Source organism: Ranitomeya imitator, chromosome 5 (assembly GCF_032444005.1).
Source record: "Ranitomeya imitator isolate aRanImi1 chromosome 5, aRanImi1.pri, whole genome shotgun sequence".
Lineage (NCBI taxonomy): Eukaryota > Metazoa > Chordata > Amphibia > Anura > Dendrobatidae > Ranitomeya > Ranitomeya imitator.
Genome location: NC_091286.1, coordinates 50,132,185 through 50,150,682, shown reverse-complemented (window position 1 = coordinate 50,150,682; position 18,498 = coordinate 50,132,185). Strand labels below are relative to the sequence as shown.

Below are 18,498 nucleotides of genomic sequence, written 5' to 3'. Positions count from 1 at the left end.
AAAGAGCTTTCCAGCTTCAGATGGCTCAAATAGAGAGGGGCATCAGTCATCAGCTAACCCCCTCCCAGGACATAAATCCGAGGAGAACACGTCTGGAAAACTTCCCTGTGATGGAGAAGGTTACGGACTTAGATACTTTCCTTTTGGGGGTTTGAAAAATCCTGCAGGCAATACCATCTACCCCGTGAGCAGTGGGCGCAGTATCTAACCCCAGGGTTGAGAGGCAAAGCCCTGGAAGTTTTTGTTGGCCTCCCACCAGAGCTAGATGGGAGCTATGAGGCCATAAAAGAGGCCCTGATCAGGAAATACAACCTAACACCAGAAGTGTATCGGAGAAAGTTCCGGAACCTACAACGTGGATCAACTGACAGCTATGCGGATGTTGTGAGCACCTTGAGGACCACGCTCCACCAATGGATCAGGGGACTTTCTGTTAACAGCTTTGAGGACTTAATGGATCTTATGGTCAAGGATCAATTTCTTCACATGTGCCCCATGGATGTACGACAATTTGTGTGTGATCGGGGCCACAAATTGCAGATCAGGCTGCAAAGATTGCGGACTGCTATGTGACTGACAGGATGCCTGAGGTGCGGAAGCCATCGGGATTCAGCTGGAGGGGAGGTAAGCCAAACGGGGACCCTTCTCCCTCTGCCGGCTGATCACCAGTGCTGTCCAAGCCCACCTTCTATGGGGTCTCAGGGAATAAACATTCTCTAGGTGATGCACGCCGGTGCTTCTCCTGCAACAAAGTGGGACATGTTAGCACTGTCTGCCCTGATAGGGAGAAATGCCCAACTACAACCACATAGCCGTCTGTGTCCCCACCGTCTGTCCTCTTTGTGGCCAGCTCTGATGCAAGGGCTAATGAGAACTGTCAATCTGTCACTGTTGGCAATAAAGTCACCATTGGTCTCAGGGACACTGGGGCAGAGGTGACTCTGGTGCATCCAGCCATGATAACCCCTGCCGATATCATACAAAGAAAGACTATGTCTATAACCGGGATTGGAGGGGTCAGCCCTGCCGTGCCCATGGCCCGTGTGTACCTCGACTGGGGAGCAGGGAAAGGACTGAGAGAAGTGGGAGTATCAGAGGCTATTCCTCCAATGTGTTGCTAGGCACGGACGTGGGGAGGATGGTGTCCCACTATGTTCCTCCCTTGCAAGTAAATGCTACAGAGAAGGTGGAAGCAAGTGACCCACTTGAGATCCCGTGCGAGGAGGGAAAATGTCCCAATGCACAGGACTGTAAATATGTGGAAGCTGTGACCCGGAGCCAGGCTGCGGCTCAGACTCAGGCCCAGAGATTAGAGGGGGAGTCTCAGACAGGACTGCCAGAACAGGAGGCCCATACTGTGGCCCCGGAGCCTAATTACATGGCAGTCCCAACAAGGTCCCTGATAACAGACACTGAAGACTCAGCTTCAGACCAGGGCCTAGCAGTAACACTAGGCCAGGGCCTACAGGCTGACTGTCAGAGCTTCCAGGAGGCCCTGCGGACAGATGTCAGTCTGGAAGAGTTCAGATATCTTGCAGAACAACCCCCTGCTGCTTCTGCCAAAGAGAGAGTATACTGGGACCAGGGCAGACTGTATAAAGAGACTATCCCCATGGATTCTACAGAATTTTGGGACTATGAAAGGCGGCTTATTGTCCCTTATCCATTTAGGGAACAATTACTGAGAATTGCCCATGAAATTCCTCTGGCCAAACACCTTGGAATACAAAAGACTAAAGCTTGCCTGACACATAACTTCTATTGGCTCAAGATGGGGACAGATATTGCCAATTATTGTCGATCATGTGTAGTTTGTCAGAGAGTTGGAAAGTCCGGGAATATACAGAATGCTCCATTGATACCACTGCCTGTGATCGATGAGCCTTTCTAGTGAGTGGCTTTGGATATCATAGGGCCACTTGCAATCCCTAGCAGCTCTGGCAAAAAGTACATCCTCACAGTGGTGGACTATGCTACACGATACCCGGAAGCTGTTGCACTGTCCTCCATCCGAGCAGACAAAGTGGCAGATGCTTTACTGACTGTTTTCTCTCATGTGGGTTTCCCCAGGGAAATGTTAACCGATCAGGGAACCCAGTTCATGTCCGATCTGATGGAAAGTCTCTGCAAAAAAAAAAAGTACAGCATTTTGGGGCCAGCGCCTATCAACCCCAAACCAACGGACTTTGCGAGCGTTTTAACGGAACAATAAAGCAAATGCTCAAAATGCTGGTGGAGACTGAAGGGAGAGACAGGATGCTCTCCCTTTGAACTGGTTTATGGGAGGAGGGTCAGGGGGCCACTTGATTTGATTAAGGACTGTTGGGATGACGACTCCAGAACTACTGGAGTCTCAGTGGTTGAATATGTACTGCGGCTCAGAGAGAATGCAAAAACTGAGCAACCTGGCCCATGAGAACGTGACCCAGGCCCAAATCAACCAGGTCTGGTACGACCGTAATACCAGACTGTGGGCATATGAGGAGGGGCAGAAGGTTTGGGTGTTGGTCCCTATGTTACAGAATAAATTGCAGGCCGCATGGGAGGGACCATACACTGTACATAAGCGGCTAAATGATGTTAATTATGTGGTGACACTAGATGAGGATGCAAAGCGTCATAAAGTATTTAATGTGAATATGCTGAAGGTTCATCATGACAGGGAGACCTGTGTCTTACCTGTCTGTAGACTGCCTGAAGAGGGGCAGGCCGATCTGTTACTAGATGTGGAGGCTGGGACTCAGTACATGGAGTCCCTGGAGTCAGCAGAGTTTAACCCAGAGCTATCCCACAGTCAGGAGTCTGAGCTGATGGGGGCGCTCAGCGAGTTCACCGAAGTCTTCACAGGGGAGCCTGGGAAGACACACTTAGAGGCTCACCATGTGGACACTGGTGATAATCCCCCAGTATGGCAGTCTGCATACCGTGTGTCAGCAGAGGTGAAGTTGGAGTGCCCCCAGACGCAGAACCGCGGGTAACTCAGTACCGGTCGTCTCTGGCTCAGTTCTGGGGTTGTCACGGTGGCTGGACCCGGTCCGTGACCCTGCTAAGGGGCGTCCAATGAAAGGTGATGGTGCGTGGTGCAAGGTGCGAGGAATAACGAGGACACAGGGTTGCAGTCTCTTTACCTTTTACTGAAGGTTTCAGGATCTTCAATCCAGAGCACTGTCAACAGGGCTGTCTGAGACCGGCCGGTCCGAAGGCACATCCAGAGTTCTCTTTGCAGGTGGAAATCAGTGCCTACCACTAGTGCCTGTGTGTTGTAGTTCTTCCCTGCTGGGCATTCGGGATAGTCCTCACAACTTCTGTTCTCGTTCTTTCTAGATCTTTCTCTGTCCATCCCCCAGGTTTGTTATGGCTAGGACGCACCTTTATGACAGGTAGGCCTGGAGTTATTCTGGGACCCTAGAGACGCCCCTCTCCCACGATTGCCTCCTATGTCCTTCTTAGGTGATGTAAGGTAGACAGCCAACCTGTAATTGACTGTCCTGCCGCTGTTTGAAGTAATGCGTGGAGACTGTTACTTCCTCGGTGCTCCGGCTACCGGCTACCGGCTACGCGCCTCAGTAGGATGTTGCCGATCTCGGGGCACGACGCCTACTGGCTCTCCTTTGTACTTGATCTCTTTTCTCACTGTCCACAATATCCTTCGCTTCGTGTCCTTTCTTTAGATACCGCCGCAAGGTAGTGCAGGCGCGGTTCCATAACAATCTGTCCTTTCGGCTAGGTACCTGCCAGATTCCCAGTTCTGACAGGTCCTCCCTGGAGCTCTCCCAGGCTGTGTTCTGTCTAACTTCTTGTCCAACTGCTAGTTTTACCAGTGTGAGGAGTGACCTAATAAATAGTGCCTTTTGCTCCCCCTAGTGGCCGGAGTGTGAAGTGTAATGTGTGCTGTGATACCTGGTCAGATGAGCTCCTTTAGTGCAATCAGACATAACATCACCCTCCTTAGCGGCAGAGCGACATTACTGCAACGACCAGGTCTTTGGGGTGCTGCACTGACACACAAGAGAGAACAGGTAGATGAGATGCTGAACCTGAAGGTGATACAAAAATCCCAGAGTGCCTGGGCCTCGCCTGTGGCTCTTGTCCCAAAAAAGGACCGTACTACCCGGTTCTGTGTAGACTGCAGGATATTAAATGTATTGACTACATGTGAGGTCTACCCCATGCCGAGGATAGATGAGCTGTTAGAGCAGTTAGCTAAAGCATCATACCTTACCATCACGGACCTAAGTAGGGGATACTGGCAGATACCCTTGACCAGAGAAGCTCAGGAGAGGTCTGCTTTTATAACGCCATTCTGGCTGTTTAAGTTTCTGGTGATGCCATTTGGTATGAAGAATGTCGCTTCCACCTTCCAGAGGTTGGTCAATCACTTATTGGAAGGATGTGATGGTTTTGCCATCGCTTATCTTGATGATATAGCCATTTTTAGTGATTCTTGGGAGGAACACCTCGTACATCTTTCTCAGGTGTTGCAAAGGCTTAAAACTGCAGGTCTTACTGATGAGCCAGGGAAGTGTCAGGTAGCCATGCGGGAAGTACAATACCTAGGACACCGGGTGGGGGGAGGACTTCTAAAACCTGAGCCAGGAAAGGTAGAAGCCATTACAGCCTGGGCCACCCCACGAACCAAGAAGCAGGTACTGTCCTTCTTGGGTACGGCTGGCTACTATAGGAGGTTTGTACCAAACTACAATGCTCTGGCCAAACCGTTAACTGATCTTACCAGGAGGAAACTTCCCCAAATTGTCTCCTGGAGTCCTCATTTTCTGCCCTAAAGTCGGCATTGGTTAATTCACCCGTCCTGCAGGCCCCAGATTTCAATTGCCGGTTTGTAGTGCAGCCAGATGCCAGCACTTATGGGCTAGGTGCGGTTCTCAGCCAGGTGAACCAACAAGGAGAGGAGCACTTAATTCTTTACCTAAGCAGGAGACTCCTGCCAAGAGAAGTGGATTATGCCCCCATTGAAAAGAAATGTTTGGCAATTGTGTGGGCTCTGCAGAAGCTGCAACCATACCTCTATGGGCCCAACTTCACCATGATAACAGATCATAACCCATTGAGTTGGCTCAACAGAGTAGTTGGGGACAACGGGAAATTGCTTACATGGAGTCTGATATTACAGCAATACATTTTCACAATTCAGCATAAGAAGGGAGTCGATCATGGCAATGCTGATGGCCTATCTCACCAAGGTGGGGCAGAACCAGATACGTGCTCGGGAGCTTACCTGTAAGTCAACCCCCATGCACGTTCATAAGGAGGGAGGTGTGGTGAAATATGTGTATGTATATACAGTACAAACCAAAAGTTTGGACACACCTTCTCATTTAAAGATTTTTCTGTATTTTCATGACTATGAAAATTGTACATTCACACTGAAGGCATCAAAACTATGAATTAACACATGTGGAATTATATACTTAACAAAAAAGTGTGAAACAACTGAAATTATGTATTATATTCTAGGTTCTTCGAGGTAGCCACCTTTTGCTTTGATGACTGCTTTGCACACTCTTGGCATTCTCTTGATGAGCTTCAAGAGGTAGTCACTGGAAATGGTCTTCCAACAATCTTGAAGGAGTTCCCAGAGATGCTTAGTGCGGGGACAGACAGCGGTAGGTAAGTATGTACTGTTTGTTTTTTTTTACTTTTACGCTGGTAACCAGGGTAAACATCGGGTTACTAAGCGCGGCCCTGCGCTTAGTTACCCAATATTTGCCCTGGTTACCAGTGAAGACATCGCTGGATCGGTGTCACACACGCCGATCCAGCGATGTCCACGGGAGATCCAGCGACGAAATAAAGTTCTGGACTTTGTTCAGCGACCAACGATCTCCCAGCAGGGGCCTGATCGTTGGTCGCTGTCACACATAACGATTTCCTTAACCATATCGTTGCTACGTCACAAAAAGCAACGATATCGTTAACGATATCGTTATGTGTGAAGGTACCTTTAATATGTATTTTCCTGAGACAAGCAGACTTCTGTCTCCAAATCTCACCAGGGGGTCTAACTAGGACCAAGAAAAAAGGATAACACTTGACACCTCCTAGCTCTTGGAAGAGAGATGTCAATTACGGCCTGATAGTATTTCTGTGAGAACATTTACACAAAGGATCTCAAGAGAAAATAATATATTCATTGGTAGCGCCGCCGTGGTCCAATCATAAACAGGCAATTATGATATTAACCTGAGGGGCTGGTCTAGAAATCTGACCTCCAGACCAAAGCTATAAATTAGACCTGTATACTTAGAATCGTGTTCACATATGAGGGCAGCCTGAGAAGCTGATGTGTTCCACCAACTTCATATTCACCCCCATCAGGGAGCAGAAAGCAGACTACCAAGTTAGATGATTTCTGTACGTTTTCTCCTGTTTATGTTATACTGTTTTTCATAAGTTGTATGTCTTTTTATTATCATATTTTTATACCTTTTTTCTTACTGTAAGCACTGAACCTTTTTGTATTAAAGTATAAACTTTAACAAGTTGAACCTTGAATGTTCTAACGAATCCATAGCCTTAGGTTTGTGAGCCTTATAAGTGGTAGACAATATTATTATTAATATTTCCGGGACTCATCACCCGTGTGTTCGATGAGTGGTGGCAGCGTGTATGAGCGGGTGTGTGGCCTGGGTCGGTGTGTGATTTATGCTCCCATTATAGCATAGGACAGAGGTTGAATGCTGGACTGAGAGTGGGGAGATAGATTAACCCTTGCAGGCACAACCCAGTCACGTGCTGAGAGCAGATATGTGACGAATTAGTGACACCACAGAGTGAGGATCCGTGACAACCACATAGAAAAATTCAGAATGGGGCAAACTTTTATCTCCTTTAATAAATAAATAATTTATATTTGAGATGAGATTTCTCGTTAAAATTAATGACGGTAAGTGGGATGTTCATGATTTTTACAAAAAATGGTTCAACAGAAGGAAAGTCGATAAAATAACAAAAAACAACTGTTCAATCCCTCAAAGTTCCAGAAGCAATGGGCTCCACAACTTCTGTATTTCTTCGCAGTGATGACGTGCCCATGCCATACATTCACGGGACCACAGCAGTCAATCACTAGGCTCAGTACAACACTAGACCAAAGTGGCCAGAGACTGCGGCAGTCACGTGGATGAACATGACATCTGAATCTTCCCTGTTCCCTTCCCCAACGTTTTCATGTTCACTCACCCAATCGTTTTTTTTCTTCTGTTTTCTGTTGTATGTAATTTTCTTATACACCTCCTGCTGTTGTATGGATATTCTATTCAATCTTTTTTTTTTACCTTAGCATTGTTCTTTGTAAGAAATATTGTAATGTTCTGTCTTTATAAGTCAATGATTTTTACATTATATACTATTATTACATGTTATATATTATACTATTGCATGTTATATATTATATTATTATTGCATGTTATATATTATATATACATATTTATACATATTAAATGTTATATATTATTACATCTTCTATATTCTTAATTATTACAAGTAATATATTATTACATGTAATACATTATATTATTACATGTTACATATATTATTACATGTTATATATATATTATTACATGTTATATATTATATTACATGTTATACATATTATTACATTACTAAACTACATAAATTACATAACTAATGCAATTGTTACCATCCACCTCTTGTGTCTCCCCTTTTTCCTCATAGATTGTAAGCAGGGCCCTCATTCCTCTTGGTATCTGTTTTGAACTGTGATTATTGTTATGCTGTAATGTCTATTGTCTGTACAAGTCCCCTCTATAATTTGTAAAGCCCTGCGGAATATGTTGGCGCTATATAAATAAAATTATTAATTATTATTACATGTTATATTATTGTTATATATTACTACATGTTATATTACATGTTATATATTATTTCATTATTAAATGTTATATATATTATTGCATATTATATATTATTACATGTTATATATTATATGTTATGTAGTATGTTATCCCTCTCGTTAGTTTATACCATTAAATCAATGAATACCAAAGCTTAAAAATGTTAAATTGGTCCCTTGTAAGATAGAAATGCAGCATATTGTGTGTTCGCTTATATAATGCTTCTCTACCCCCACAGGCTTGACTCCCCGCTTGCATACTTAGGAAACTTGACAAACCAAGGTAACATTTTGCCAAGGAAGCAAACAAATGAAACAAAGTAAGCAGCAGTGATTTCCTTTTTATTTAATCTAGAAAAATTGTGCATTACTAACGTGCACGTACATTTTTGGAGACATGTCAAAAGTTTTGATCAGTGGTTCTCTGGGTGCGGAGACTCCCACCAATCCTTCAAATGGAGGGAAAAAAGTCTTTTGTTGCTTTCCTCCGACAATGAAGATGAACTCAGCAGGAAATCTATGGAGCCCCTCTTTAGTGTGGGAAGAGGAGAGTCCTGAACACTTTTGATCCTTCAGTTCAGCGACCACTGGGGGTTATAAGATGTGCAGTTTTCGATTATTTCTTTCGTATCAATTCCTCACTTTTTTTTTTTTTTTCAAAATCTCCGCTTGTAGTCATTGAATCTTAATGGTTACAACCACAGAATAACTCAGACAAGTGCAATCCTGTAGAAGAGGGGCTTGCACTTGGACTGGTGTGAAGTTGTATTCACTCCAAAATCAGACGGGTGCAAGAAAGAAAAAAAAAATCAGATGCCATGCGGACCATCAGAGTGGCAGTCGATTGTTACGGATACATTGCAATTCTGTGACATAGGAAACTTTAAATTATAATTAATAGCACATGAGTAAAAAGATTAATTGTATACAGACTGCACATGATAACAATCGAGAACAAAATCATCTTACTTTTCTGGTATATTCATGTGACCCCATCCTTACAATGGAATTTGTCACCAGGTTTTTCCATGTTATCTGAGAGCAGCAAAATGTAGGGGCAGAGGCCCTGATTCCAGCGACATGTAAAAACTGGGCTGCTTGCTGCAGTTTTGATAAAATCCCTGTTTTTTCTCCTTCAGATCAAGCACTTCCCTGAATGCAGAGCTCTGTATATCTCCACCCACACCACTGATTGGCTGCTTTCTGTGCACACTGAACACTGGCAGAAATTTTCCAATCAGAGGTTTGGGCGTGGTTACACAGAGCAGGAAGACTACCTGACACAAGACAACTAGTCCTCTAGTGATAATCTCCTGCTGATAAAACACTGATTTTATTGAAATGACAACAAGCAGCCCAGTAAGTTACATCCCTGGAATCGGGGTCTCAGGCCCTACATGCTTTCAGATTAACATGATAAAAACCTGCTGACAGATTCCTTTAAAAATCACTGAGGTGCATGGCTCGTTATAGATTACTAGAATGTGCTATACACTTATATGGAAAAAGACATGTATGGCAAGCACTACCAATATCAGAGAGTTCTGTGCTATACACCAAAACACATGTATAAAGAGGAAAAAAGAATGGTGTATTTAAAGCACCAGTAAAATAATAGCACCCTAAAAATAGAAGAAAATAAAATAATGATAATAATAATATGAAATGGGAGACAGCCTGCATTGTATAAAATATACATGGTGAACAAATCAACATTAAAAACGTTAAAACGTTAAAAAGGCAAAGAAACCAAAACAACAAGTTTTTTGCACATGACCAGATCCCCAAAATGGAGTATATAAAGGGATCAATACAATCTCCCTGAAAGCCTCAATAAACAAATACATCAGAACGAATAGAATGGTGTAAAGTGACTGAAAAATAGAAGAATAAAGTGAGTAGAATAATTAAATACCAGATCAGAAATGAGTATGTGACCTAAATGGCATAAACCCTAAAAAATGAATGTGGGTAGAGAGTAAAAGAAGCCCTACGTGGTACACCATGCACTATGGCTTCCTTAGGGTTTATGGCACCTGATCACAACACAAATATAGCAGGTTTTCATTCAGTGGAAGCAAAAAAATATATATATATATAATGGCCACTAGGAGAGATCTTAGAAACTGTAAGGCCATGTTCATACAGTGCGTTTTTTTCTGCGGAACCGCAGCGTTTTTGCAGTACAATGTACCCTATGGAAAACAGGAACCACTGTGCACATGATGCGGGAATCGGGAAAAAAAGCCGCGCTGAATAGCCGTGGTAAAAAAGAAGTACCATGTCACCTCTTTTTTCGGAGTCGCAGCGGTTCTGCACCCATAGACCTCCATTGTGAGGTCAAACCCGCAGTAAAACCCGCAGATCAAAAATATATCTGCGGGTTTTATTGCGGTTTGTGGTGCCGAACCGCTGCAGCAGGAAGTGCGGGGAAGCGGGCGGAAGTGCGTGGGCAGAGTGTGGCTGCCCCGATCCCACCCACCCATGCTCCGATGCCCCCCCCCCCCCCGTGCTCCGATGCCCCCCCGTGCCCTAATCTCCCCCCCTTATACTTACCCGGCCTCCCGGTGTCCGTCCGGCCGTCTTCTCCCTGGGTGCCGCCATCTTGCAAAATGGCGGGCGCATGCGTAGTGCGCCCGCCGAATCTGCCGGCCGGCAGATTCGTTCCAAAGTGCGTTTTGATCACTGAGATATAACCTATCTCAGTGATCAAAATAAAAAAAATAGTAAATGACACCCCCCCCCCCTTTGTCACCCCCATAGGTAGGGACAATAAAAAAATTAAGAATTTGTTTTTTCCACTAAGGTTAGAATAGGGTTAGAGTTAGGGGTAGGGTTAGGGGTAGGGTTAGGGGTAGGGTTAGGGGTAGGGTTAGGGTTAGGGGTAGGGTTAGGGTTAGGGGCAGGGTTAGGGGTAGGGTTAGGGTATTTTCAGCCATTTTAACCCTAAAAAACTTCCTAGAAAACACACAGACTCTGCATAGAAAACTGCATAAAAAAACGCATTAAAAAACGCATCAAAAAACGCACCAAAAAACGCACCAAAAAAGCACCAAAAAAAGGACCTGCGTTTTCTGCAAAGAGCTGCGGTTTCAGTCCTGAAAAAAAAGGAGGGAAATCAGGAACGTGTGAACATACCCTAAGACAGGGGTCCCCAACTCCAGGCCTCGAGGGCCGCCAACAGTGCAGGTTTTCAGGATTTCCTTAGTATTGCACAGGGGTTGGAATCATCACCTGTGCAGATGATCACATAACCACCGATGCAATACTAAAGAAATCCTGAAAACCTGCACTGTTGGCGGCCCTCGAGGCCTGGAGTTGGGGACCCCTGGCATAGAGGCTCCAAGTCCAGCAGGATAATGCGGCGCTGGGCAGGGAATAGAGCTGGAGTGACAGAGGCTTCAGATCTACCATTGCTTTAACTGTATAGCAATACAAGTGCTGATTTGGAATGGAGGAACGGATTTTCTAGGTAGGGGTATTGCTGGACTTGTCTTTCAAAGAGTTACATGAACATATAAATAATTAGGCGGTGAAATCCTGCTGCCAGGTTCCCTTTAAATTGTTCTTGTTTTAAAAATTTTTTTAATTGCAAACAGCAAAAAGTGTTACAATTTAACTAAGGCCGGCGTCACACTAGGCGTATGAAAATACGGTCCGTTTTTTATGGCCGTAATACACAGAAATGTTCCCAAAATAGTGATCCGTATGTCATCCGTAGTCAGGGTGTGGCAGCATATTTTGCGCATGTCATCCTCCGTATGTAATCCGTATGGCATCCGTACAGCGAGATTTTCTCGCCGGCTTGCAAAACGGACATACAATGGATCCATGGGCTCAAATATTTGTGAAAACGTATATACAGTCTATATACATACATACATACATATATATATATGTCAGTGAGACACGTATATATATATATTTCATACAGCGCTAGATAGCAGAAAAGCCAGTAATTCAATTGCCGGCTTTTGCTATCTCCTTCCCAAACCCGACAGGATATGAGACATGGTCTACATACAGTAAACCTTTTCATATCCCTTTTTTTGCATAATCCTCACTACTAATGTTCCGAGTGTGTGTGTGCAAAATTTGGGGGCTCTAGCTGTTAAAATAAAGGGTTAAATCGCGGAAAAAACTGGCGTGGGCTCCCGTGCAATTTTCTCCGCCATAGTGTGAAAGCCAGTGACTGAGGGCAGATATTTTATAGCCTAGAGAGGGAGCATAGTTATAGGACCCCCCCCCCCCCCCCGGCTAAAAACATCTGCCCCCAGCCACCCCAGAAATGCCACATCTGTAAGATGTGCCTATTCTGGCACTTAGCCTCTCTCTTCCAACTCCCGTGTAGCGGTGGGATATGGGGTAATAAAGGGTTAATGTCACCTTGCTATTGTAAGGTGACATTAAGCCAGGTTAATAATGGAGAGGCGTCAATAAGATACCTATCCATTATTAATCCAATAGTAGTAAATGGTTACTAAAACACACACATTATGAAAAAAGTATTTTATTGAAATAAAGACACATCGTGTTTTAATAGTTTATCATACTCTCAATCCAATTGAAGACCCTTGTCACCTGAAACAAAGTTAAAATAAAAAAACAACAATATCCCATACCTTCCATCGTTCAGTCTTGTCCCACGCTGTAAATCCATCTGAAGGGGTCAAATCATTTTACACCCAGGAGCTCTGCTAATGCAGCTGTGCTCCTGACTGTAAAATCTGGGGAATGAATGGAAAGCAGGGAAACGTAGCTATCTAGACTTGCGGTGCTACGCCCCCTGCTGGCATAACCTCAGATGAACTCGAGCGTGTGAATTTTTCTGAATATTTTCTCACGCTCGAGTTCATATGAGTTTATACCAGCAGGGGGCGCAGCACCGCAAGTCTACAGTAGGTAGCTACATTACCCTGCTTTCCATTCATTCCCCAGATTTTACAGTCAGGAGCACAGATGCATTAGCAGAGCCCCTGGGTGTAAAATGATTTAACCCCTTCAGATGGATTTACAGCGTGGGACAAGACTGAACGACGGAAGGTATGGAATATTGTTTGTTTTTTTAACTTTATTTCAGGTGACAAGGGTCTTCAGGTGGATTAAGAGTATAATAAAATATTAAAACACCATGTGTCTGTATTTCATTCAAATACTTTTTAATAATGTGTGTGTGTTTTATTAACCATTTCGTACTATTGGATTAATAATGGATAGGTGTCATAATTGACGCCTCTCCATTATTAACCGGGCTTAATGTCACCTTACAATAGCAAGGTGACATTAACCCTTTATTACCCCATATCCCACTGCTACACGGGAATGGGAAGAGAGAGGCTAAGTGCCAGAATAGGCGCATCTTACAGATGTGCCTTTTCTGGGGTGGCTAGGGGCAGATGTTTTTGGCCAGGGGGGGGGCAATAACCATGGTCCCTCTCTAGGCTAATAATATCTGCCCTCAGTCACTGGCTTTCCCACTCTGGCGGAGAAAATTGCACGGGAGACCACGCCAATTTTTTCCGGGATTTAACCCTTTAATTTAATAGCTAGAGACCCCAAATTTGACACAAAGACACTTCTTACATTACTAAAGAGGAATATGTAACAAAAGAAGAGATATGAGACGGTTTACTGTATGTAAGCCATGTCTCATATCATGTCGGGTTTGTGAAGGAGATAGGAAAAGCCGGCAATTGAATTACCGGCTTTTCTGCTATCTAGCACTGAATTAAATATAAATATATATATATGTGTCTCACTGACATTATATATATATATATATATATAACTGTATATATGTTTTTAAGAATATTTGAGCCGATGGATCCATGATATGTCCATTTTGCAAGCCTGCGTGAAAAAAAATCGCCGTCCGGAAGCCATACGGATTACATACGGATAAATTTGTGCGTAAAAATCGCATCCTCGCATTGAATACGGAACAGTATTTTAGGACAATTACTTCGTATTACGGCCGTAAAAAACAGACCGTATTTACTTACGCCTAGTGTGACGCCGGCCCAAGACTGTATAATACGGTTGCGTAAAATACGCAAGGTAGGAGCTGGGCCATAGAGAATCAATGTACCGTGTGCAATGCATATTTTCTGCGCCGCTCATATGTCCGTAAAACACGCTAGTGTGATGCCGGCCTTATAATCCTAATTTGCAATGGAGAATGAATAATTTTTTGCAACTGAATATACAAAATTTTGTTATATCGATTGTAATTGACAACATATTGTTTTGTTTTTTTCAGTATGGAACTGACGATGGACTATGAAGAATTTTTTAAGCCGAGAACCCTGAAATGTAACCCAGAGCCAGATGCCTTTAACCCTTGCGAGGACATCGTGGGCTACAATTTCCTTCGAGTCCTGATCTGGTTTATTAGCATACTTGCTATTGCAGGAAATGCCGTGGTTCTTTTAGTCCTGCTGACAAGTCATTACAAGTTCACCGTTCCTCGCTTTCTGATGTGCAACCTGTCGTTCGCAGACTTTTGCATGGGGATTTATCTACTGCTGATCGCATCGGTTGACTCCAAGACTAAAAGTCAGTACTATAACCATGCTATTGACTGGCAGACCGGGAGCGGCTGCAGCGCGGCTGGATTCTTCACGGTATTTGCCAGTGAGCTGTCGGTGTACACTCTCACTGTGATAACCCTTGAGAGATGGCATACGATCACCTATGCAATGCAACTTGACCGTAAGCTCCGGTTAAGACACGCAATTTTGATAATGCTCGGAGGCTGGATTTTTTCGCTACTCATTGCTCTTCTGCCTCTTGTTGGCGTAAGCAATTACATTAAAGTCAGTATATGCCTGCCCATGGACATAGAAACGCCTCTTTCACAGGCATACATAATCATCATATTGGTGCTCAATGTCATAGCCTTCATTATCATATGCGCCTGTTACATCAAAATCTACATCGCCGTCCAAAATCCAGAGTTCACGCCGACCAACAAAGACACCACAATAGCTAAAAAAATGGCGGTGCTCATCTTCACCGATTTTACATGCATGGCGCCAATTTCATTCTTCGCCATTTCCGCAGCCTTTAAAGTTCCACTTATTACCGTGACCAATTCCAAAATATTGCTGGTCTTGTTCTACCCCGTGAATTCCTGCGCTAACCCATTCCTATATGCAATCTTTACCAAAGCGTTCCGGAGAGATTTCTTCCTGCTCATGAGCAAGTTCGGTTGCTGCAAGGCTCAAGCGGAACTTTACAGAGTCAGTAATTTCACAGCCTATACCTCCAACTGCAAGACCGACAGCGTATACACCGGACCAAAAAAGGCATCCAGGGCTGATCTGCACCTTACCACCTTTGATCCCCAATACTTGAGCATAAAAGACAAACCGGCATGTACGGACACTTGAGTCTTCACCTCGATCCGTAGTACTTAATTAAACTGCACAAATCATTACTGAAAGGAAAATCATTCTGTAAATATGTACATCTATTTATGTATATACGAGGCACCACCTGGCGCTTGATATTTTAATTGTTGTAAACAAGGAACAGTGCTGTGACAAAGAAAGAGTTAATAAAATGAAGAGGTTTTATGGAAACTGGTGACAACACAATTTTTCTTTACCTAAAAATTTTGAGTTGAAAAAAAAAGTTAAAAATCTGTGTCTATGAAGGAAAACCCAATGGAAGGTATTTATATATATATATATATATATATTTTTTTTTTTTTTTTTTTTCAGGCATCGGATACTTAACATTAAACGTGTGTCAGATTCATAACCGAATATAAATGACAAAAAGTCAAAGGTGACATTATCGAGACTGATGTTGAATCCAGATTGACATCTCAGTGTCCCTCCTCCCTGCTGCGATATCACACTGCTCAGTACAAGCTGCAGCTGACAGAAGGGCTGGATAGGCAGAGACTGAATACACTTGGACTCATGAGCTCTCATTGTTACATTGGACTCTATATAGCCAATCTGATTTTTGTTGCTTTTGTTAGTAAGGGCTAACAGATCTGTTTAATAATGGATGCAGTTTATACCGTGAAATCTGGCGATACCTGTGATGCAATGCTTTATCATTAGTAAACTGTGTACTCCATTGCACATGTTGTGTCCTTATTCTGATAAGATAATAATGGAGTGACAGCTGCAGATGGTACTGAGCAGTGTGAGGAGGGACACACAGAAGCTTCACAATCAAGACATGCGGCCCTGGAAAATGCTAATCAGCCCCATCATCACATCTCAGAGATCTAGTTAGTAATGAATGCAGTTTTTATTGTGAAATCTGGTGACAGATCTGCTTTAATCTTCTGAGAATAAGGATGCGCACAAGTAGGAAAAAAAATCATATCTGACTGTAGGTGGTTTTTAAATTGGTGCAAGACTATGTGCACAAGACGTCTTACAGTCATCGGCATATTTGCATCGTTATGGAAGCAGAAGACACTTCAGTGTCCTTTTTCAGCATTTTTATGCCGCCTCTACTGCTGTCATTATGTGTCTAATATATTATATATGTGTGTATATAATATACTAGACTGTGGCCCGATTCTAACGCATCGGGTATTCTAGAATATGCATGTCCCCGTAGTATATGGACAATGATGATTCCAGAATTCACGGCAGACTGTGCCCGTCGCTGATTGGTCGAGGCAACCTTTATGACATTATCGTCGCCATGGCAACCATTATGACATTATCGTCGCTGTGCCCGTCGCTGATTGGTTGAGGCCTGGCGGCCTCGACCAATCAGAGGCGCGGGATTTCTACGTCGATGCTGTGCCTGGCGGCCTCGACCAATTAGAGACGCGGGATGTCTACGTCCTTTATGACATTATCGGCGCTGTGCCCGTCGCTGATTGGTCGAGGCCTGGCGGCCTCGAGCAATCAGAGACGCGGGATGTCTACGTCCTTTATGACATCATCGTCGCTGTGCCCGTCGCTGATTGGTCGAGGCCTGGCAGCCTCGACCAATCAGAGACGCGGGATTTCCAGGACAGACAGACAGACGGAAAAACCCTTAGACAATTATATATATAGATATATAATAGTCTGGGCTTTCATGTGGAAGGTGCCTAAAGAATCGCCATAGCCCTTCTTTGAGCTACCTCACGGCTTTTGAAGCCTGAGGCCGTTAAAAGAAGTTACAAGATACAACATGCTGCTGTTGACATGTTCATTAACCACCTGAAAGGGACCTCATATGCACTACGGGGCATTCTGTCTTGGGACATAGATGGCAGCGCTTCCCAATAGATACAAAAGGCTTAACCCCAAAAAAGTTGTGAGAAGTAAAATTATGCCCAGTCCCAAGTTAAAATCATCGCATGTAAACTTCTCAATTCCTTCGCGCCCATGTCACATATGGTTGGTGCCAACAGTAACGGATGCAAAGAACCAATGGGTTATCATGCCAGACAGGCCCACTATCCTCCTGTGAAGCCCAGGCACAGGATGGCCTTCATAGGAGAAATGCAATTCCGCTATACACTGCAACACCCTGTACAGTAGGGGTGCACAACCTGCAGCACGCAACACCATTATCTGCAGGCCCCCAACCATATGGACAGAAAAATCCAGCCTAGGGGTCAGGGACTGACAAGTCCAATGGTGGATTGCGTAGACATCTCTTGATGCATAAGGATAATGGCGTCTAGTCAACCACCGAGATCTCCAGGAAGCAGTATGTGAATTGGACAGGTGGCTTTCCAAACCTGTGACTCCACTGTAGATTATGGGAGTTGTGCGCAAACCCTTGATCTAGTGTAGAGAGCCATCTGGATACATGACCTCTTCCTCTTTAGGGCCTATTCAGTTCAACGAGGATTAAGAAGCGGATTTTACTAAAAATCCACATTAAAAAAAACGCTTCAAATACTCTTTGAATATGCTTCCTACTAGTTTTACTGGGAAATTTCAAAAATTATGTGAAAAATAGCACTTCCTGCACTATAGGAGCTTTTCCCATTAAAATCAGTTGAAAATGTATTCAAAAGAGTATTTGACACTTTTTTTATGAGGATTTAGAAGCAGAAGCGATTTATAAACTCTTATGAAAAACCTGTGAACGTATCATTGAAGTGCAGATTGGTGGCAATAACAGTCCTGTAAGCAGAATTTATATCGATCATACAATTATTGAATATACTTTCATTCTATATATACATATAATTGTCTAAGAGGTACTTCCGTCTTTCTGTCCTCAACTTCCGTAACAGAAATCCCGCGTCACTGATTGGTCTCGGCAGCTGCCTGTCATGGCTGCCGCGACCAATCAGCGACAGGCACAGTCCGATTACTCCTTCCCCTACAGTCACAGTGCCCGCCGCCCGCTCCATACTCCCCGCAGTCAGTGTCCCTGGCGCTCCACTCCATACTCCCCGCAGTCAGTGTCCCCGGTGCTCTGCTCCATGCTCCCCACAGTCAGTGTCCCTGGCGCTCCGCTCCATACTCCCCGCAGTCAGTGTCCCCAGTGCTCTGCTCCATACTCCCCGCAGTCAGTGTCCCTGGCGCTCCACTCCATACTCCCTGCAGTCAGTGTGCCCGGTGCTCTGCTCCATGCTCCCCACAGTCAGTGTCCCTGGCGCTCCGCTCCATACTCCCCGCAGTCAGTGTCCCCGGTGCTCTGCT

General features: G+C 44.2%; 1 protein-coding gene across 1 annotated transcript in view; it reads left to right on the top strand.

Annotated features, from left to right (window-relative positions):
- The window catches only part of LHCGR (luteinizing hormone/choriogonadotropin receptor), a 200,024-nt gene extending 184,571 nt beyond the window's left edge, over nt 1-15,453 (top strand). Inside the window, exons 10-11 of the mRNA XM_069767895.1 lie at nt 8,113-8,193; nt 14,133-15,453. Of these exons, the coding sequence (XP_069623996.1) occupies nt 8,113-8,193; nt 14,133-15,264 (1,213 nt within the window). The 3' untranslated portion in view covers nt 15,265-15,453. The remainder of the gene's footprint in view (nt 1-8,112; nt 8,194-14,132) is intronic.
- The last annotated feature ends 3,045 nt before the right edge of the window (nt 15,454-18,498 follow it).